The following is a 21,720-nucleotide window of genomic DNA, read 5'->3' as shown; positions in this document are numbered from 1 at the left end:
AGGCCAGCAAAACAATGAAAGTTCTAAACCACAGGTGGTGCCTTGGCCTTGAGCCACTCAACAGTCATGCAGCCCGGTATTTCTTTCCACATCTCTCTTGTGGAGGGTACTGGAAGAACAAGAAGAAAACTGTCATTAATTAAGCACCCACTGTGCATCCGGCAGTTTGCTCAGCATTTTGCATTCATGATCTCTAGCTCTCATTACAACCCTGTGAGTCCATAGCAGTCAGTATGAGGAAGTGACTTACCTAGTGTAATGTGCAGCAGACTTCAGCCCAGGTCTTGTGGACTCCAAGCCCAAGCTCTTTCTATCTCAGGCCAGCTTCTATTATATAAATGAAATGGCACTTGAGAGGCACTGGGAACTCCTGGAGAGAAACAGTCAGGCCTAGAGCACTAACAACATTTGAGGAGAGAAAGCTGGGAACTGAGCCCCCTGTTCCAATCCCCAGGCCATCCTGCAAGCAGGCCAGCCCTTCCCATCGAGACAGGGTCCTGGTTCCACATTTTAAACAGGCCCTGGCTCTGGAGCCAGGGGCAGTGTGGGCTTGAGGGAGCACTGGACTAGGAGCCAGAGGACCTGGACTCTGCACCCTGTGCCAGCCCAGGTTAGCAGCATGAGTTCACTGCAGCCTAACCCTCTCTTTGTGGTTTCTGTTTCACCAGTTCGAATCCCCCCCTCAGGCCACTTAACCATCCCAGTTCCAGGAGCAGGGTAGAAAGGTAGTGACAATGAATAATAAAGATGCCAGAAAAAGGGACACAGGGCCTAGGGTCTTGCCCCAGCCCTGCCACTCGCAGACCTGTGACCTGTGGCAAGTCAGCTGGATGCTTTGGACCACAGTCTTCTCATCTGTAAAATAAGGAGAGTCCCTAAATTAGCAGATTTTCAGGCTGAGTTCTGCAGCTCCCCTTCCTCACCCCCATTCATCCTCCAACCACCCCCGTCTTTGGAAGGAAGGGAGAGAAGAAAGGAGAACTTGAATTTGGAAATTTTTCAAAATTTAAAAAAGTCTATACCAGCCAATCTAAAATTCCTTTTAGCTCAAACATTCAGAAATCTCCTTTATATCTTTAAAACTTTTTTAAGGGGACATGGAAGAATAATGAGCAAATTAGAGAAGTCTTTCTCATCAAAGTAGATTGGACCCATAGAAACTTGCCCAACCTCAGTCTTGTCTGGAGGCCGTTTCAGGTTGAGATAAGAGAGTTACAGAATTCCTACATCATCCTGCAGGGGCCTACAGGGTGGGCCCTGTGGTCTTAGCCTGTGTGGGTGCCAGCTTTTTCAGGTACCCCACACCCTGGCAGGTACAGGCGCCCTGATGCTGGCTAACCCTCAGGCTGCTGCGAACAGAGCTGGCACTCTGCTGCCCCCTGGTGGTCATTGCTATCTTGGTGCCGGCCTCTGGAATGCTCAGCCTGGGGTCCCCTCTCTGGAGCACACATGGTTGGCACCTCCAGGATGTTAAGTGCAGCCCTGCCCACCCCTGGCCTGGAGTTTCAGCCACTGCACAGGCTGTGGTGATGATGAGTCTGGGCAAGGGATGCCCAGTCTTCATTTACTGGCTTCTCACCAAGAGGGTTACTGTCACCCTTGTCGAAACATCACCCGTTGCACTGTGTGAGCCTGGACAGGCCACCTTACCTCCCCAACTTCAAAAGTCTTCCCCGTTGGCATGCCGAAAGCCCTCTGTTAAGCAAAATCCAAACATACTCCTTCCTCCCTGGGGCCCTGCAAATCTCAAAGATTGGACAGACGGGGTCACACATCAAGCTGCATAGAGCCCCGATCAGGCCCATCTGTGCAGTGTGGACTTCTGCGCATCCATCTTTGTGAGGCAGAATCATGAATGGTTAAGAGCACAGACTATGGAGTCCAGATGTCTGGGTTTGCTCTTGGGCAAGTCGCTTCACTTTTCTGAGTCTCAGTTTTCCTGCCTGCAAAATGGGAACCCTGAAAGTACCTCATGGAGTGAAGTGGAAGATTAAATTAATTAATATTTCTAAAGTGCTGGGAAACGTTCCTGGCACATAAACACTATATAACTGTTAGAAGCTTCTTTTTTTTTTTTTTTTTTAAGAGGAGGAGGAGGAGGTTGGTGATAGTGGAGGTGATGGTTATGGTGCCAGAGCAGCTGTTTTTATCAGGGTCCAAGACCTCTGCTCAGTAATACTATTCTAAGTCTCTACCATCAAGTGCCCCTGTGGTATTCAAGGGCTCATTTTGTAAAGTTCACCAAGTCCTGTTCCTCTTTCTGCCATACTCCCACTCTGGCTGAGAATTCTCCTCACCAGTCCAGCAGTGCAACTGAGAGCACATAGCCATTCTCTAAGCCTTTCCACCAAATGAGCAAGGCCTTTTCTTGGAGCAAACTCGAGGAGTGGCAGTGCAGCACCCACAGATATCTGAAATTATATCCAGGCCTCTTGCCTGTGAGCCCTATGGATGCAGCCACTGGACATGACCCTGGCTTCATCTCCTACCTCACTCCCCTACACTCCAGCCAGGCTACTCTTTTCACTCACATCAAGTGTGTCCCCACCTTGGTCCCTTTGCACATGCTGTTCTCTCTACCTGGGGCATACTGCCCCATTCTGCTCTTGTCTAGCTCCTTCTCCATATTCTGTTCTCAGCTTTAAGGTCACCTCAGGAAAGCCTTACATGATGACCCCAAAGCATTCTCTCCCCAACCCCTGTCCATTGTCTTTCTCACTTCACCCTGTTTTATTTTCTTTCTTCAGTTACTGCTATCTGAATTTATCTTATTTATTCATTTTGTTTATTATAGATCGTGTGACCTTGCCCCTCATCCCGAGTATCCCTCCTTACACACACTAGGAGGGATGTTTATGATGCAGGGCGGCCTTGTGTTTTTTTTTTTTTTTTCATTCCCTCTCTCCCAGAACCTGGCCCACAGTAGGCATTCAGCGTATGTAGATAACTGTTGAACGAACAAGCAAACAAATTGACTGATGGAGTAAGTGGTTGCATGTATGGCCATCACAGCCCCACCTGGAGACTGGCGCCTGTCACTCAGCACTGCTGGCTCCATGCTTGTTGTCTCCCTCCCCTGTCTCTAACTTGGACTCTCTCCACAGCCGTCTTGCTGACAGTGTGCTGCCTGAGGAGGAAGAAAAAGACGGCCAACCCAGAGAACAATCTGAGCTACTGGAACAATGCCATCACCATGGACTACTTCAACAAGCATGCTGTGGAGTTACCAAGGGAGATCCAGTCCCTTGAAACCTCTGAGGTAATGAGCCCCAAACCAAGGGGTGCCCCTGAAAGGTCTGGCTCCAGCACAGGGAAAAGCCCAGGCTCCAAAGTAAGCTATGGAGCGTCTGCTTGCTTCTCAGTGTCTTGCTCCTTGAAGGGTGGTCTCTGGACCAGGAGACTGCAGGCCCCAGCCAGTCCTACTGGGTCAATCTGTATTTTAGCAAGAATTCCCAGTTGCCTTCTACATATGTTAAAGTTTGGGAAGCACTGTTCTTGGGACCTCTAGTTTCTGGGAACGGTTCGATAAGTATTCACTGAGGACCCAGCTTGTGGCAGGCAGTCCCTGGGGACTGTCAAGATGAGAACTTGCTCTCAGGGGGCCCAGATTCCAAGATGTGGTTGAGGTATGATGAGCCCCACACATCATTCCAAAGCAAACAAACTAGGGGAGATACAAGAAGAGTTGCAGAGGTATAGAAACCTAGGAGAAGAAGGCCTTCACAGTGGGGTTTTGGAAGGATAAATGGATTTTGACAGGTTTCCCAGCAAAGTAAGTAGCCTGAGTAAAGGTGAGGATGTGGACTGGACACAGCATATCATGGGGGAAAAGAATACACTGGGTCAAGAAGTGTTTGCCCAGACACCTGTCTGGCCAGTGAGAGAGCCAGGCTTTGAGGTGTTCCTTCTACCCTCACACAGGTGGGGCAGAGGCCAGGACACATCAGGAAAGGTACATGGGTTGGGCTTGGGCTTGAATGGGCTTGAAGGAGTTCATACTTTAGTCTTGGGCAGTGGAGGGTCATTGAAAGTTTTGAGCTTTGTGTGGCCTAGTTTTAGAAAGATTGTGCCAGTGGTCTGATGAAGGCACTGTATACGTGAGTAGTGAGTGAATAGGAAGGAAAGGAAGGGTGGTTTAATGGATGGATGAATGGATGGGATGACCGGAAGAAAGACTCAAAATAAGTAGGCCAGCTGGGACCAATCAAGGTCCAGGAGAAAGATGACAGACATCTGAGTAAAAGCAGGGAGAGCCAAGAAGAGTTCTTCTGGAGACACAGTGCCCTCTTCCCCTGCAGATCCATCCCCCACAGCAGCCAGAGTGGGCTTTTACAAACATAAATGTGATCACATCGCTCATGTACTCAGAGCCCTTCAGTAGCTTCCTGGTGCTCTCAAGTTAAAGTTCAGAGTCATCTACAGGGCCTGGGAGGTTGGCCCTGCCCTGGCCTGACCCTCCAGCCTCACATCACTCCACTCTCCCTCTCATTTGCTAAGCTCTAGCCACACCGGATTTCATTTCTTTATGGCACCAAGTTACATTCTGTTCTAGGGCTGTGCATGACTCTCCCCTCTGCTGGAATGTTGTCTGTCCCTCCCCAGCACCCCCTCATGTTCACCTCAATAACTTCTCCCTATCACTCAGGCCTGTCATCTGTCTCTGCTGCCTGAGGGCAGGAGCTCTGTTTGTTCTTCTCACCACTCTATCCCTAGCACCTAGAACAGTGCCCAGCACTTGCTAGGTGCTTGGTAAATGTTTATCACATGAATGAACCACAAGTTTTGTTCATTATTGATCCATCACCCAGCCCAAAGCCTAACACACAGTGGACGCTCAATAAAAAATTTTAACTGAAGGACAGAGGGACAGGCTTCATGAAAGCAGTGACCTTTAGTATGGTCAGTGCACATCCTGCATAGCAAAAGTGGTAGCTACAGTCATTGTGGTGAAAATTTCATCATGCAGACAATTGTCAGATCACTATGTTGTACACCTAAAGCTAAAATAATACTGAATGTCAACTAAACTTCAATAAAAAATAAAAATTTATTTTAAAGATTTTCTGAAAACTATTATAATGAGCGAAAAATGGCTAAGTTAGCAGAGGGGCTGGCCACACTTTGAATGTGGGCTGTGAATCCCTGAACTCTAAATTTCTCATATTCCTGGGGTGCCTCGGTGACTCAGTTAAGTGTCCGATTCTTGATTTCGGCTCAAGTCATGATCTCACGGTTCATGAGATCGAGCGCCGTGTCAGGCTGTGCTGAAGGCACAGAGCCTGCTTGGGATTTTCTCTCTTCCCCCTCTCCACCCCTCCCCTGCTCGCTCGCTCTCTCTCAAAATGAATAAATAAACGTTAAAAAACGTTTAAGTACATAAATTTCTCGTAGTCTCTCTGCAAACTGATAAACGAAAACCAAAGCCAAAGGGCCGTGCCTGTGAGCTTACTATAGAAAGGGCCCTGCCTGTGCAGCGTCCCAGTTAGTCATTCCAGCCAGGGCACCTGGGCTGCCATCAGACACAAGCCAGAGGCTCTAGTAGAGGCTGCCTCCAGCAGTCACCCTCCCAGGGTCAGGAGGTTGCAGCAGAACCAGCAGCAAAAAGGTCAGTTTGGCTTCAGCACGGGCTTTATGGCTGTTTCCCTCCCAGCAGGCCTCCTGCCCTCATCCTGCTTTACGTAGCGCAGTGTTAGTTTGTTCCCACTCTCTGGGCACACCCAGGCGCTGTGGACCACCCCGAGAGTGGCCTTGCCATCACAGGGCAGGTGCCCCACACTCCACAGCCGGGGCAGCCCTGACCGCCCGCCCTGTAGGCTGCCAGCGCCAGTGGCTGCCAAGTGCTTTGCCTAAGCAAGTTTCTCTGGTGCCCTGCTCCCCTTCTGGGTTGATGAAAGAGCGAAGCACAAATCTAGGCTGTACAGGCAAAACTGGGATGCCCAAAAAGCGCCTGGAAATTTTTCCATGCTTTTTTTTCCCCCCCTCTTCCTTCCCTTCCTCCTCTTCTTCTTTTTTTTTTTTTTTTTCCTTCTTTCTTGTCTGATATTTCTTAAGTAACTTTCTTTTTTCTGCTGCAAAAAGTGTCCACATGGTTCACCCATGGTGAACACTTGCTTTGTAAGAACTATACAGGGGGAGCCTAGGTGGCTCAGTTGGTTGAGCCGCCAGCTTCGGCTCAGGTCGTGATCTCACAGTTCATGAGTTTGAGTCCTGCATCAGGCTCACTGCTGTCAGCACAGAGCCCACTTTGTATCTTCTATCCCCCTGTCTTTCTGCCCCTGCCCTGCTCACACTCGCTCTCTCCAAAATAAACATTAAAAAACAAAACAAAACAAAACCATGAAACGACACACCAGATCTCATCCTCCAAAATTCCCCTCCACAGCTCCACCCAAAGCCCAATGAAGAATGGGAATGGTAGTCCACTCAGTGACATGCTGCCTTGTTTTCCTTACTTAGAGGGCTGACTCTGTGTCTGCCTCTGAGATGGGCACTCAACCAATTCCAGACATTGATGGAAATTCTCGTCTTCTGGAAAGTCATTTTACTGACAAATGGCCTTTCTTTCTTTCTCTCCTTATTATCCATAAGGCAATATGTACTCCTCAAAAATTATACATGTTTTGCTTAAAAATAAACTTGAGAGAATTAATTATGTCTTCTTCAAGTGGAGACATCTAAGCAAGTCTGGCTTAAGCCAGCTCTGCCTCAGCATATTACTGAGTCTTTGCCCTGATGTAGCCTGCAGGTTCTGAGACTTCAGTGTTTGAGAATTAGGACAAGCTGTGACTTTTTTTCCCTCCCTAAATTATACCTGGGCCTGAATCTGAGTATAGACATTTAGTGGCCCACAAATGCTTGCAGCCTTTATTGGATGAGGCCAAAGCTATTCAGATGACCTGATCAGTGAATTACCTCTTTGTAGGCTTTTCCATTTCTGGGGCTGTGGAGACAGACTGTATTTTTCACTTACCACCCATTGTCACACAGAGATTCAGGTCCTTTCACCTCAGAACCATCTAGTACTACAAGAAATGAGGCTATAATTCTAAGCAGGTTTTGAGAGGACTCAGGATGGGGAGGAGTGAGCCCTTGAAGGCCCTGCCAGGTGGGTGGTAGGAGAGGAAGGAGGTGGGCAAGTGTAGGGTGTGAAGGTGGAGGGAAGAAAGGCAGCCACATCTCCCAAAGATCTGTGAGAAAGAGGCAGGAGGGAGAGTGTGGGTTTGCCCACTAGAGCACCGAGATATGCTGAATGTCACTCATGGCGGGCCCTCTCGGACTTTTACAAGGAGAGCAATACCATCTCTGGCAGCCTGAGCTGGGAGTGATTCAGGAAGCAGGAAATCTTGTTCAGAAGCTGCTGCAAAAATATGAAAGAAGAGCAGAGAGGGCTCTGCACCTCCACGCTGGCAGTGAAGATGATGAAAGGTGTTTACCAAAGCAATCCCATGTGGAAACAAATGTCCTCGTGTGTGTATTTCTTTATGAATGGCCACTGCCTAAACCCTCTGAGATCATCCCATGTCCTGCCTCTCTCCTCCCAGGACCAGCTCTCAGAGCCCCGCTCCCCAGCCAACGGCGACTACAGAGACACTGGGATGGTCCTTGTTAACCCCTTCTGCCAGGAAACACTATTTGTGGGAAATGATCAAGTGTCGGAGATCTAACAGCAGCAACCCTTGCTTTGCCGTTCCCTACCATTCGTCTCTAAATTATAAATATACAAATATATATTATAAATATAACCTTTGTGTAACCCTGACTTAATGAGAAACATTTTCAGCTTTTTCTCCCCCTAAGAATTGTCAACATCTTTTTTACAAGTGTGGTTTAAAAAAAAAAAAAAACTTTACAGAACGATCCGTGGCTTTATAAAATAAAGGTATTTCTAAGCAAAGCAGTTGCATTGATTGCTTCTCTTAATAACTGTCCTTGAGCACCTGGGGTCCCAGCAGCCCCAGGCAGGTGAGGGAAGAGACAGACCTGTAGAGGTGCGATTTTAAATTGGTCAAGAGTACGGCCCTTTGCGTGCTCCTTAAAGTTCTGGTTCCTCTTGATTCAGTGGGATTCCCTTCCCTCCCCCTCTGTGTACACACCAGTGAAGGCAAGTGGGCCACCGGGGGAGAAGCAGTAGACTCGTGCACAGAGCAGGAAGGGGGAGCACCTCGCCACTCCAGCAGATAAACGTCCTGCACCTGCACAGTGGCACCATTGGCTGTCGAGCGTAATTCCAACTGAGTTAAGGACCGCGGGCAGGAACATGCAGCCCTCAGGAGCCTGTGGAGGACATCATGGGCGTCCCGTCAAGGCCACATCCCCCTAACATCCCACGACAGGGAGCTTCCACTGTGCTAACAACAGGACTGCCTTGCCCTGGTGGAAAATAAGCCCCCCCCCCTTAAGCACATTCCTGCATCCTCTCCAACACCCACATCTGCTTTAAAGCTCGTGCCTTTCTCTAGAGATGGTTTAGATGTGGATCCTAGCCCCGGAGCTTTGGTATGCTTGCTCTCCTTCAAGGATCAAATGTTTATTGGGGTTCAGCTTTGTTTTCTCAAAAGGCATCGCACTGTGCCCCTGAGGAACATGTTAAGAGGCCTTGAATTATGGGGCTGTAATTTTCTAAGCCCTCCTGTGATCTTAAACAAGATTGCTAAAGTGGATCACTTGGGAGAAGACATCCTGATATCCCTCCCTGGCGTTGCAGACCTGCCTGTGGGTCAGTAGACAGGCTTGCCATCCAGCTCGCATTCTCCAGTCTCCCCTCCACTGCTCCCCTCGCCTGTCCACGCTCAGGAGGGCTCAGACCCACAGAGACGCAACAGAGGCTTCCACAGATGGCTGCTTCTCACTTTTTCCCTAATAGAGAGTGGTTGGGAGAGTAGATAACTGCTTTGACTCTTTCTCTAAAAGAAAATTAGTTTGATAGTATATTTTCAATATAGATGTTCTTATAGTCAGATTGGGAATTGAACTTGAATGTTGATTCGTATGTTCGTGTTGTTGCTGTGGTCTTTTTATCATACCTTTTTCCTTTCTTCCTACATTTCTTTTTTTTTTTTAAAGATGGCCTTCAAAAATGTGTGTTCTCAATGTTGTATGAACCTACTTAACATGAGTTTGGTGGATGTGTCTCTTTAAAGACTCTTCAACCCACAAGGAAGCAGGTTAAATGTTGCTCTGAGATTCATTTCCCAGTGTGCTGCTGTATGACCTTTAAACCTTCTATTTCTGTTAACTATTGCATTTAATATAGCAATGTGTGTGCGTATATATAGAAAGAAATCTGTTTGTAAAGTAAAATTATATATAATATATGTAATCAAAGATACATATGTTATATATACATATGTGGATGTATGACTTATTTTTCCTTATCCACAGAATTCAACTACCATGTATATATAAATAAACTTATTTTACTAGCCAGAGGATTAAGATGCTAATACATTTTGCATTCTTTTCATTTTAAAATAACTTTTAAGTCTTCCTTAAGTCCTGACACTGCCTAATGTCCATCTGTATTTTTTAATCTATTTTAACAATAAGTTGGGTTTTATGAGTAATGAGCTATTGGCAGTTTGTCATTTGGTAATACCAATCCTTTAGAACATGTTTGTGACTTCTCCAAAAGTCCTCTTTCTTTAGGTCTTTGGAAACTCTGGTGTCAATTAAGGTACATCCCTTCTTCCTCTCTCCCTCCACAGGGCTGGGGGTTTTACTGTACGTATCAGAGAAAGGTCAGAGAAAGCTGGGGTTAACCTGTCCACTGAGAGTTACCATTCTGTAGGAAATAACAGTGCCTAAACATGACACCTGTGCAAACAGCTTCATCAGTAGTTTGAACCCTTCATTTAGCCTTGGATGATACACCCTGAAATTCCTGCAGCCCCTCAAGACCCAGGCAGCACCCCCTGTGCTAGGAGGATGTTATTATAAGAGTCTGGCGGGTGCGGTGGGGCCTATAGGGTGCCTCAGAGGTGGTGTTTGCACCAAGAATGCCACGTCTAAACAAGGACACTGCCACCTTTTACTTGATCAAGTTGGTTCCTTAATCTGTTAATCATATACCAACATTGATATTTATACAGTATCTTCTGTGTCAACTCAGACAAAGTAGAAAGGGGAAAAAAAGTTATGGTGTCCTAATCAGCAAGGAAGAGCGCATAGAATATCCCAGTAGGTAACTGTAGTTTTGAACTCTGCTTGTGTGACTTTGGATAGTACCCTGTTCTCTAGGTGGTGGGAGACAGAGGGCGTCCTACATAAGTCACTGGACTAGGGGTCAGATGAGATTTTCTTGTCCTAGCTCTGTTATTTTCTGGATAGGGGACCTTGGAAAAGTCATTGCAGCTTTCAGGATCTTCATCACATAAGGAGTTAATAACTGATCATTTGACATGTGATGATACTTCTGGAATTGTACAGTGCACAGCCCAAATAGCAGTACATGTCAACCCTGTACCTACCTTCGAAGGTTAAATTGAGAATTCAATGAAACAAAGTATGGAAATTATGTACAGCACTAGGATAGATTCAGTACTTACTAGAAATTGGCTTCCTTCCCCTTCTCTCACTTGAGGTACGTCCCCGTGGTGCAGGATTTGGGATAAATATCCAGCTCTGGGTTTTGGCTACTTGGTTTCTCTACTGTAAAACTTACGTGCAGTGGAGTTTATTTAGGTCCATTTTGTTATCTCAGGATAGCAAAGAGGATCTTTTCTAGATCTGGGAAAGTAATTGAGGTGTGACCATAACAACAGGCCTTACTGGATGCTGACAGCAGGAATTAAAACCCAGGGGGTGTCATCAAAACCTAACTTGAAGCACCCACCCTTAAAGAGCTTACTCGAAAACCTTCTCTTTGTTTTGATTTACTAGTTTTCTGGCAAATGGAGAAACAGAGGTGTAGGGAACAGCTACAGCATAAAAGGTGCCCAACATGTGTGGGACCTGAATTCCCAGGATCCCTTGCACTACTGCATTAGGGAGAGCTCAGGCCAGTGCATGGAAAGCAAGATCCAGAAAGGTGAAGCAACGTGGCCATGGTCAAGCAGCTGATAAACAGCAGTGTTGGGGGAAGAAAAATGCCACAGAAGGACCTGAAGCTGCTACCAAGACTGAAGGAGGGGAAGGGAGGCAACAGGTTTGGTTTGTTTCTCTTCAGTTCATGGGGCTGCCTCCCACTGTGGCTGGTTCACATCCATTTCCATCCTCTATTACCTGTGTGGACGTGCATGCACATTCACACATTTACATACACAACACATGTAAAGATGTAGAAAGCTCTGAAATCGGCCCTGGAACACCTGGATTCAGTCCTGGGTCACTACACTTGTGATCTGAGGCCTTTGGGTCTCAGTTTACTCATCTGTGAAATGGGCTGCTTGATGCCTGCCTTGCTCTCTCTTAGGTAGTAAAGTACACAAATCCAGATGAGCCACCCCCACAGTCCGCACTGATCTAGCACCCCCATCACCAGCAGAAAAATCTGGGAGGTCAGGCACATGACCTTGCAGAGAATGCATGAGTGCCTTTCTGCACGCAGCCCTGGGCAGGGCCTGTTTCCCTTTCAGCTCGGTGAATGGTGGAAGCTCATGGAAAACAGCAGACAAAGCAGCCCTGGGATAGGGGAGCTTCCAGAGAGGCCCACAACTGAGCCACAGGGACACTGGGGCTGGAAACCAAAAGTCACTGGGCTCTGTAAGCCCACTAGGCACAGCAGAGGCAGAAGGGATGACGAGCAGCAGGCGAGTGGTGGTGGACATGCCCACCGGTGCCAGCTCCAGCTTGCCCCTCCAGAGGCACAGGGCGTCCTTTGGGGGAACATGGTCATCATCCTCCCTGGATAGCCCCCCAGCCTCCAGGACCAATGCCATGGGTGGTCTCGTCCGAGGACCCAGAGTCTATGTAGGGATGGTGCCCAGTGGGTACACAGGTGGCCTGGGCACCCGCGTGACACGCCGGGCCCTGGGCATCAGCAGCGTTTTCCTGCAGGGCCTGCGGAGCTCAGGTCTGGCCACAGCACCAGCTCCAGGCCTGGAGAGGAACCTCGGTGCCGTTGAGGACCTGGGGGGTTGCCTGGTGGAATACATGGCCAAGGTTCATGCCCTCGAGAACGTCAGCCAGGAGCTGGAGGCACAACTGCGCGTGCACCTGGAGAGCAAGGCCACACGCTCCGAAAGCTGGGGTGCCCTCAGGGCTTCCTGGGCCAGCAGCTGCCAACAGGTGAGTACGTGGGCTATGCCCAAGGGCTTTGTGTAGGGCCAAGAGAGGATGCTCACAGATGCCTGGGGGGTCATCATCAGAGAGCAAGGATGCTGAGGCAGGGGCAGGGGAGTGAATGGTCTCAGGCCAAAGAAACTGACCATAGCCTCTTACTCTTTCATGCTCGGAAATACTGATGGCAATGATAACAATGACAGTCGCCATTTACTGAGGTAGACTAAGGGCCAGGTCCATAGGAGTCCCTGTACATGCACTGTCTCCTGTGTTCAAAGCAGTGCTAGGCAGGGACTTATTCACTGACCGCATTTTTCAGATGAGAAAACTGAGGCACAAAGAAATTAAGTAATTTGTCCAGATCATGCAGCCCATAGGGAAGCTCAGCTTTGAGCCCAAATTGTTCCAGTTCCAAAGCTTGCATTCATCCCATTAGCCTGGGCTGACTCTGTACCCTTTGTATTAAGCAAGAGTTTTTACAGACATCATCAAATGGAACACCATCGAATGGATATGGCATTAAAAACAATGGATAAATGGGGGTGTGTTCCTCTATTCATCGACTACAGCACTGTCCAATAGAAATAGGAGCCACAGGGTAATTAAAAAGTTTCCATTACCTACAGTAAAAAAAAAGTAAAAAAGAAACAGGTAAAGTTAATATTAGCATATCTTATTTAACTCAGTATATTTTAAATGTTATTTCAACATGTAGTCAATATTTAAAATATTAATGAAATAATTTACACTGAAATAGAACTTTCTGCCATGATTGAAATGTCCTATACCCACACTGTCCAGTCTGGTAGCCACTAGCCACATATGGCTATTGAGCACGTGAAATGTGGCTAATAAGATAAGGAATTGAATTTTTATTTTTATGTTTATTTTATTTTATTTTATTTAAATGTAAATATGGGCTCCTGGGTGGCTCAGTCAGTTGAGCATCTGACTCTTGACTTCAGCTCAGGTTGTGATCCCAGGGTTATGAGATCAAGCCCCAGGTCAGGCTCAGCGCTGAGTGTGGAGCCTGCTTAAGATTCTCTCTCTCTCTCTCTCTCTCTCTCTCTTTCTCTCTCTCTCTCTCTCTCTCCCTCTGCCCTGCCCTGTGTGTGCTCTTTCTTTCTATATAAATTAATCATAATCATAATAACAATAATAATAGATTTAAATAGCCACATGTGGCCAGTGGCTATCTCATGGGACAGGGCAGGACACAGAGGTTTCATCATTCCCCCTTGCTTGGTCAGGATGTGCTCTCCAGGCTGATTGCTGCAGAATGCTGAGCTCATCTGTCACGTCTGGCCTGCGGCCTATGGTTCCACCACTGGGACTCCAGCCAGCATTGCATATCTCATCAGGTCTCTGTGGGTGGCTCTTTCTTGTCCCTTCCCTCCCCCACCTCCACCCAACAAAGGCTGGCCTTAGGATCCCTCTGAGCTAGATCAGCCTCCAACTCAGCTAGGAACTGCCCTTGTACCCTGGGGCCCAGCACGCAGTCCCCGGAGAGGAGGTCACAAGCCTCATTTGTGTGTGACTGGGTGATGCAGAGCAGGAACACTGAGAGGCTCCCCATTCCCTGCCTGCCTCCCATTTCATCCCAGGATGCTTCTCCTTCATGGGCTCATAGGCAATCAGTGCCTGGCTGTCAGCTCAGTATGTGTGATGTGCAATACTGTCCTCTTGGCTTTCCTCTGGAGCCGTTGTCCTGCTTGCATCAATCTGGGCTGTGAGAGAAAGCCAACTTAAGAGCAGCTTGGGGCTTAAAGCTGTCAAATCTAAGACAGCCATCCCTCCCAGATCCTCCCTGGTAGCCCTGAGTCCAAATATTTGTGTCCTATTAACCACCAGGCTGTCCCCAGATATTCCAATATTTCAGCATGTGCAGGACAATTTCTCACATTCAGATGCCACACAGGCTTTTCATGAGAAGTCAGGTATCCTGATTTCTAAGTCAGAAAGTATGGCCACAAAACATAGTCCATATTCAACTGTAGCTAGCTACAGGAGATTGGGCAACTTACTCAACTTCTCTATGCATCATTGGCCTTATCTGTAAAACGGGTCTAATGCTGTGGCTATTACAGCGAATCCATAGATATGTAAGTTGCATGGTTCCTGCCTGCAGGTAGACTACAGGCCAGAAAGCTACACCATGACAGCAGCACAGCCACAGGGCTGCCAAAGCAAAGGCTGGATGCCAAGACATTCAGCCCTGACACTGGTGGTCATTTTCCTCTTAAATGACCATAACTGGGGCACCTGGGTGGCTCAGTTGGTTGAGAGACCGACTTCGGCTCAGGTCATGATCTCATGGGTTTGTGAGTTCGAGCCCCGCGTCGGGCTCTGTGCTGACAGCTCAGAGCCTGGAGCCTGCTTCAGATTCTGCGTCTCCCTCTCTCTCTGCCCCTTCCCCACTCACACTCTGTCTCTCTCTGTCTCAGAAATAAACATTAAGTGACGATAAGTGAGATCCTTCATATGACTACAGAGTTCTCTTTTTCTTCCTTTTTTTAAAGCATGAACTTGAAGATACAGTTAGACCAACCTGTAAAATGAAGTTATTTCTGTATCACACAGCCCAGCCTTCCAGCCATATTAAGCTCTGTTCCGCCACAAAGAACCAAAGAAAATTCTACATATGCACATTAATTTTCCTTTGTTGCGGTTACAAAGCTGACCCACGCTTTCTACCCCTCCAGGCTTCAACATAAAGCTTTAAGATGGCTTTGCTGATGCCTGCTCTCCTTCCTGGTGTTCTCTACCAGTCACCAGCATCCTCTTTTGGACATATGGGATCTGACTGTATTATGTCCCTGCCCAACACCTTTCTGGACTCCTCATCACTGTCAGGACACAATCCATGACTCTGGGCTCAGTCCCCGAAGCCCTCATGAAGCCACGTCTCTGTCCCAGCCACACCACCCACCTAAGAGACCCTGAACACAACTGCGTGTCCTCAGCCTGCTCCTTTGTGATGCTCCCCCTGTTCCTTCTGTGATCTCATGACAGCCTCTACACACATCCACGGTGGTAGTTAGTTACCATGTTGTCCTGTGGTCCCTTGCCTGGCCGTGCCCTCGCACTCTTGGCCACTTAGGAAGAACCAGCTCTCCCCACCAGTGGAAAGACTGGAAAGAGCTTAAACTAGTTCAGCTTACAGTGAACTTACATTTGGATGTGGGCACTGCCACCTGCTCACTGGGTGCCTTTGGGTCAGTTACTTAACTTCTCTCAACTTGTCTCCTCAGTTGCCATTTGGGGATTACTTTATCTACTGAGGAGAACTGTTAAGGGGGTTAACTGAATGTTATGGACCCAGTAAAATTAGTGACTAACAGCTTAGAGAGACTGCTTCACTCACAGCCTTGCAGCTACCTGGAGCCATGTACAGGATTGATGCTCAACCGTGAGTGGGGCCCCACTTCAAATCCTGGTTCTGCCACTTACGTGGACCAGCCATTCCTTTGCTCTATGTCCCCCTTTCACTATCTATAAAATGAATGAGCACTTCCCAGGGTCCCTGTGTGCATGAGATGAAATAAGATGCAAAAAGGTGCATTGGGAACTGTGAAGCACGGTACGCGGGCAGCAGGCCATCCTGAGTCAGAACACTCTACCCCAGTCCCCTGGGAGCCGAGCCTCAAACCAAGGGACTCGCCTCTGGAGGCCATGGCCCCCCTTCAGGGCCTTAGCTGGATCCTTTCTTCCTTTCTCCACCCCAAGAGTCCTCTTCACCCAACAGCCATGCGATGATAGCTCCTTCCCAAGCCCTATCTGTCCTCAAACGGCAGGCCCAACTTCTGGCTACTCAGAAACCCAACTTCTGGCTAATCAGAGACAAAGCCTTTCCCACTGGGGAATGGGGGCCCCCACTGCCTTCCAGGGTGCTTTGTCATGGAGCCCTAGACCCACCAACCAGCCAGTTCCCATAGAACTGCAAGAGGGGCCCACCCCAACCAGGGCCCCTAACCTCTTCCAGGCCTAGAGAACAGACTACCAGAAATTCATTTATTTCAGAAAGTGCTGCCTTCCCTTCACACAGGCTTCAGAGGCAGCCATGCCATGCTAAGAGTGTCTGGGCTCCGAGAATCCAAAGCTCTCAGCTGCTCAGTCCTGCGACCCTGGGAACCCCAGGCCCCCACCCACCACCAACTCCAGTTAGGGCCTCGTCACAGGCTCAGGGAGGGGCGGGTTGCTTCCTGGGTGTGGCACAGAACCAGGAATGGCAGCACCACACTGCATCTAGAAGGCAGCTAGAGGGGAAGGGTGAGCCTCTTGTCTACCCTTGACCCAGGCACCTGCAGGGCCACACTGAAGTTCAATCCTCTTAGCGTTGCCTATCCTCCATGGGTCAGAGTGGCCGGTCTGTGGGAAAGGCAGATACCAGGCAGGGAAGGAAGGCTAACCAAGCAGTTGGTATACCACACAGTGCCCCAAATAGTGGGGCAGGGCCCCCGGGGAGCCTAGAAGAGTTTGCATTTGCCCCCTTGAGTACCCTTGTGTCTGAGGATGTGCAAGATTAACTAGCAAAAATTACCATGACAAGACAAGAGAAAAACCACAGAGTTTTATATTTTGCCACCATTATTTATTTCCTTTATATTTTACCACCTTTCAAAGCACTTTACCCCCCTGCCTTTGGAACAAGGAGCTCCATGTTTTCCTTTTGCACGAGGACCCACAAATCACATAGCCAATCCTGCTAGGGTTAATGTATACAAAGTCCCTTTTCACTTCCAAACCTCTCTCTCCCCACTCCTCAGTTATATTAGAAACTCAGCCACTTCTGCTAAGCAGTAAAAACAGGAAAACTCTCAGGTGATGGCCCCAGAGGCCAAAGAGGGCACAGTCCCTGCCCATTGCTTGGGCAGAAACTGACTCTTTTCCTCTCCTGCTTTGCCGAGTGCTCCCAACTTCTCTTGCCAAGTGAATGGTGCTCATAATAAGTTCTGGCAGCAATGTCAGACCCTTTCATCTTCAAATAGGCCAAACACAAGCTTGGAATTAGGCAGCCTCCCTGTCTCAGAGCTGCAGAGAAAAGGAGACTGGGACAGAAGAGATGCAGCCATGGAGGCAGAGTCTCAGAGCACAGGGAGCAAGCCAAGGCCAAGGCCAAGGCCAGAGAGATGCTGCCTGGGAAAGAAAGGGGAACGTGGAGGCTTCAGTTTCCACTGAAATTATTGGTCTCCGTGGGAGAAAACAGCAGCTTACACCTCACACAGCAAAGGTTGTTAGCTGGAAGAAAGGGGAAATCAAAATCATTAAAAAGCAAGAGAATTAGAATTTAAAATGAACCTGATTTGAATATTTTTCCTGCCTTTCACAGTTCCTCTTTCTGTCCTTGCAAAGAGAGACCCATACTCTGGGGATCTGCCTATTTGGGGAAACTGCTGGAAACTTAGCCAATCCAGGTGAGGGCCAGTTTCTCTCCCCACAGAACCTGTGGTCCTAACAGGGTTTTTTGTTTTTGTTTTAAAAGAAAAAGAAACAAGAACTAACCCCCCAGCCCCAGCCCCCAGTGCCCCTGAATAAGAAGGCCATAAGATCATCGTTCATGATTCACAACCTGGTGTCCCTGAAAGGGGGAGGGAGAAAGAACCCTGAGCTATTTTAGTATCTGCAACACCCTGCATAAATTTACCCAAGATAAACCACCCCATCTCTTCTGAGTACTGTACATATACTTTGGTCAGAGGAGGCCAGTAAGTTAACTACTTTGTTAGCCAAGTTATAAAGGACACTAAAGTATCATTAGAAATGTTACTTTATGGAGAAAAAAAATGTATTTAGGAGAATTCCTCTCAGGGAGAGTGACATATAAGAGAGGAAGAAATCTTTGGAGGGAGCAGAGGCAGGGAAGGAGGCATGAGGCTTCCCCCAAGGGTCTTGGTCCAGTAATATAGGCAGTCACCAAACTGCTTTCTAAGAAGGGTAGTTTCTGATTTCCTGGGGGTTCTAGCTTTACTAAGTAGAGGATATCTGTGCAGAAGCAAAATTCTGCTACAGAATACAGGGGGGAGAAGGAGTCCTATCATTGGAGGCTCATTGTCAAATCTCGTAACATCTCTTAAAATGCACCGGCCATGTTGAAGAGTAGAGGACTGGGCTGTCCCAGTGACAAAAAATAGGGGATGGGCTACAAAGACTGACAGCAAATTCTTCACTGATCTTGCTACATCTTGATTTCTCACCTGAATAATAAGGATGATTGGAGACTTTCTTGACATGATAAAATAGCTAAGAAAGAAATACAAGAGGACTTCCTATAGAAATTAAGAACAAGATAAGGATGCCCACTATCTTTACTGTTATGGAACACTGGTCAGAGGTCACAGTTAATGCCACACAAGAGAAAGCAATTGGAGGTATAAGGATTGGAAAGAAAGAAGGAAAATGCTGGTCTTTCTGGAAAGCCCAAAAGGATCCACATGAAAACTGTACAATAGAAAATAAGTTAATTTAGGAAAGTAGCAGGTTATACACATTAAAGATATATGCTAAATATATATATACGCACACATAGACATATGTTTATTTCACATATAAATGGCTGCCATCTCATTTATGATAGCAAAAGTTAAAATAACTCTAAATAAACTTAACAAGAAATGTCCAAAATGTATATGAGACAATAATAAACCTCTCTTGAAAGGCATAAACGGAAACAAAGACCATGTGCTTGAATATAAAGACTCAAGAAAAATGTCAGTTCTCCCTAAGTTAATTTACATATTTAATGCAATCCTAATTTTACAGTATCATAGGGGTTGGTTTTTTTTTTTTTTTAACTACAATGGCTTATTGTAAATTTCATTTGTAAAAACATAAAGGCAAGAGGGGCGCCTGGGTGGCTCAGTTGGTTGGGCATCCGACTTCGGCTAAGGTCATGATCTCACCGTCTGTGAGTTCGAGCCCTGTGTCCGGCTGTGTGCTGACACCTCAGAGCCTGGAGGCTGCTTCGGATTCTGTGTCTCCCTCTCTTGCTCTGCTCCTCCCCTATTCATACTGTCTGTCTCTCTCTCAAGAATAAATAAAACATTAAAAAATAATTTTTTAAACATAAAGGCAAGCATAGCCAAAAAGAAAAACTGAAAGAGGAGAGCAAGGAGGGAAACGTCAGCTCTCCCAGACATTGAAATATACTAGAATCTCATTCACAAAGCAGTTCCATATTGGTCCATAAAAGATAAGAAGACCAATGGAACAAAATATAAAATTCAAAAGTAGGCCCTGCTACATACAGAAATTTAGTATTGATAAATGCACTATTTGAATCTAATGGAGGAAATGATGGATTTTTTAATAAATGGTATTCAGACAACTAGATAGTCATAAGGAAAATAAAATTGGATCCATCCTTCACTGTTCCCTAAATCAATTCCAAATATATCCCATTTGGATACATTTTTTAAATGTAAAAAAGGAAACCATACAAGTAGAAAGCATGGGTGAATTCCTTTATAACCTGGGTGTGGAAGAAGTCTTCCTTGATATAATTCAAAATCTAAAAGCAATAAAGGAAAATACTGTTAATTTTATTACCAAAAAATTTTAAATTTTGCATCACAAAATAACACCATAAGCAAAATTAAAAGATAAATGACAAACTAGAAAAAAGTATTTGCAACTTTGAATTCAAAGGATTAATACCTCTATTCTATAAGCAGCATTTAGAATTTGAGGTTTTAAAATAAAAGCCAACAATGTGCTTACTGTTACATAGGCTGGAGACACAAATGGAGAGTTGACATAAAAATAAATGAAAATGGCTCTAACCACGTAAAAGGATGTTCAACTTCACCCATGATAAGAGAAATACGAACAAAACAAAACAAAAACCTACCTGAGATATCCTTTTCACTTATCAGATTGGCAAAACTCCAAAAGCGTGTCAATCTATTTTGTTGGTGAAGTGCTAGGGAAGCAGCCAATTCCACACAGCACTGATGGGAATAGAATGTTAGAATGCCTATGGAGAAGAACTTGGCAATATCTAGACAAACTATATGTGCATTTATGTGACTTAATCCAGCAATCCCACTTCTAGGAATCTCTCCTGATGATACCTGGCAAACACATGAACAAGAAGTACGCACAAGGTTGTTCATTTCAATCATAGCTATAATGGCAAGAGACTGGAAAAAAACCCCAATACTTAGCAATAGGGGACGAGCTGAATAAGCAATGATACATCCACAAAAGGAATGAGGAAGAGCTCTATAAGTATTATGGAGTGATGATCTCCAAGATGTATTGTTGAGTTAAAAAGCAAGGTGGAGATAGTGTGTATTTCATTCTACCATTTATCTAAGGAAGAGGAAGATATATGAACATATACATACATATTCACTTGTAATTGAAAATAAAAACCACAAGTGTTTTTAAATGATCATTTATAGGAGAATGGAGGGAGTAGGGTAGAGGGGAAAGGAATGGGCACTAGAATTCTTTTAATTTATCTTGTTATGTGGAGATGACTTTGGAACCATGAAAGTATTTTTGCGGAATTATAAAAGTGACTTTTATACTAAAGTAATTTGCACATCCCTAGTGGGATGCAAAGAGTACTGAAAAAAAATCTTATTAAATCATTTTCAGTAATGATATTGTTCATATTGTTATTCTGACACTGGTGTGTGTGTGTGTGTGTGTGTGTGTGTGTGTGTGTGTTGTACTGTGGGATAAAGCAAAAGAGTAATTCTATTTGTGTCATTGAGATCTGAGACTTTTAGTATGGATAAATGGAGACACACTTGTAAGGCAGATAAAGTTTAGTGACAATTCTCTAGTCCTGAATTTGAATTGAAATTATCCATTTAAAATCATGGTGTATGTGGTCCCAAAATAAATATATACCCATTTCCTAACTCTGGCCAGTGAAAAGACCTAGAAACAATTGTCAACCCACTAGCAATGAGTATTTTTAGCCTCTGATTTGGATCACTAAGTACCATCTTTCATTACAAGAACTGAGGCTCCTTAGTTAGAGAAATGGCTGAATCCAGGTTTGGGAACAGGAAGTGTAAGAGATGAATCTGAAACCTCTTATCATACCAAAACCAAAGAAGCTATAAAGAACTGCTAGAGTCATGTGAAAAGACTTAGGAGACAATTTGAATAAGCTCCCACTAAACAAAGATGACTACATATCAATAAGAATATTAACCACAAGGCATTGAGACACATCAAGTATGTTTAAATCTATGAGTTCAGTATAATACAAAAAAAAAAAAATCCCACTTATTAGTTGTGTTGGAGTCCACTGGGAACCAACTCATTATTTTGAAACCTGGTAAATAACTAGAAAGAATTAGTCATTTTTCCTACCTTTCCTATAAGAACTGTAGATCCATCAGCATTAACAAAAAAAAAAAAAAAAAAAAAAAAAAGAAGAATTGAAGAGAGTAATTATCTTTTTTTAGAAATAATACAGCTAAAAAATAAATAATAATGTAACTATTAACATTTTATTTATATTTATAACTAATATTAATCATT

The 21,720-nt window shown here is 45.8% G+C and overlaps 2 protein-coding genes and 1 long non-coding RNA gene across 9 annotated transcripts in view; all 3 read left to right on the top strand.

The window, feature by feature from the left end:
* TMEM108 (transmembrane protein 108) overlaps positions 1-9,431 on the top strand; it is a 364,474-nt gene extending 355,043 nt beyond the window's left edge. For all 6 annotated transcript variants that reach the window (XM_045503613.1, XM_045503615.1, XM_045503612.1 and 3 more), the window contains 2 exons: positions 3,105-3,259; positions 7,542-9,431. In XM_045503613.1, coding sequence (XP_045359569.1) covers positions 3,105-3,259; positions 7,542-7,664 — 278 coding nt within the window. In that variant the 3' untranslated portion in view covers positions 7,665-9,431. The remainder of the gene's footprint in view (positions 1-3,104; positions 3,260-7,541) is intronic.
* A 2,178-nt stretch (positions 9,432-11,609) lies between these two features.
* Positions 11,610-21,720, top strand: part of BFSP2 (beaded filament structural protein 2) — a 68,921-nt gene continuing 58,810 nt past the window's right edge. Inside the window, exon 1 of the mRNA XM_045503610.1 lies at positions 11,610-12,225. Within this exon, the coding sequence (XP_045359566.1) occupies positions 11,734-12,225 (492 nt within the window). The 5' untranslated portion in view covers positions 11,610-11,733. The remainder of the gene's footprint in view (positions 12,226-21,720) is intronic.
* On the top strand, positions 14,795-17,531 carry LOC123611552. 2 transcript variants are annotated; one of them, XR_006718725.1, is made up of 2 exons: positions 14,795-15,434; positions 17,208-17,531. It is a non-coding gene; the product is annotated as an uncharacterized LOC123611552 (long non-coding RNA). The 2 variants fall into 2 exon arrangements; XR_006718724.1 differs by having other exon boundaries at positions 14,795-15,628.

Source organism: Leopardus geoffroyi, chromosome C2 (genome assembly GCF_018350155.1).
Source record: "Leopardus geoffroyi isolate Oge1 chromosome C2, O.geoffroyi_Oge1_pat1.0, whole genome shotgun sequence".
NCBI classification, from domain to species: Eukaryota; Metazoa; Chordata; class Mammalia; order Carnivora; family Felidae; genus Leopardus; species Leopardus geoffroyi.
Note: the sequence above shows the minus strand (reverse complement) of the source record. Positions and strands in the feature narration are given on the sequence as shown.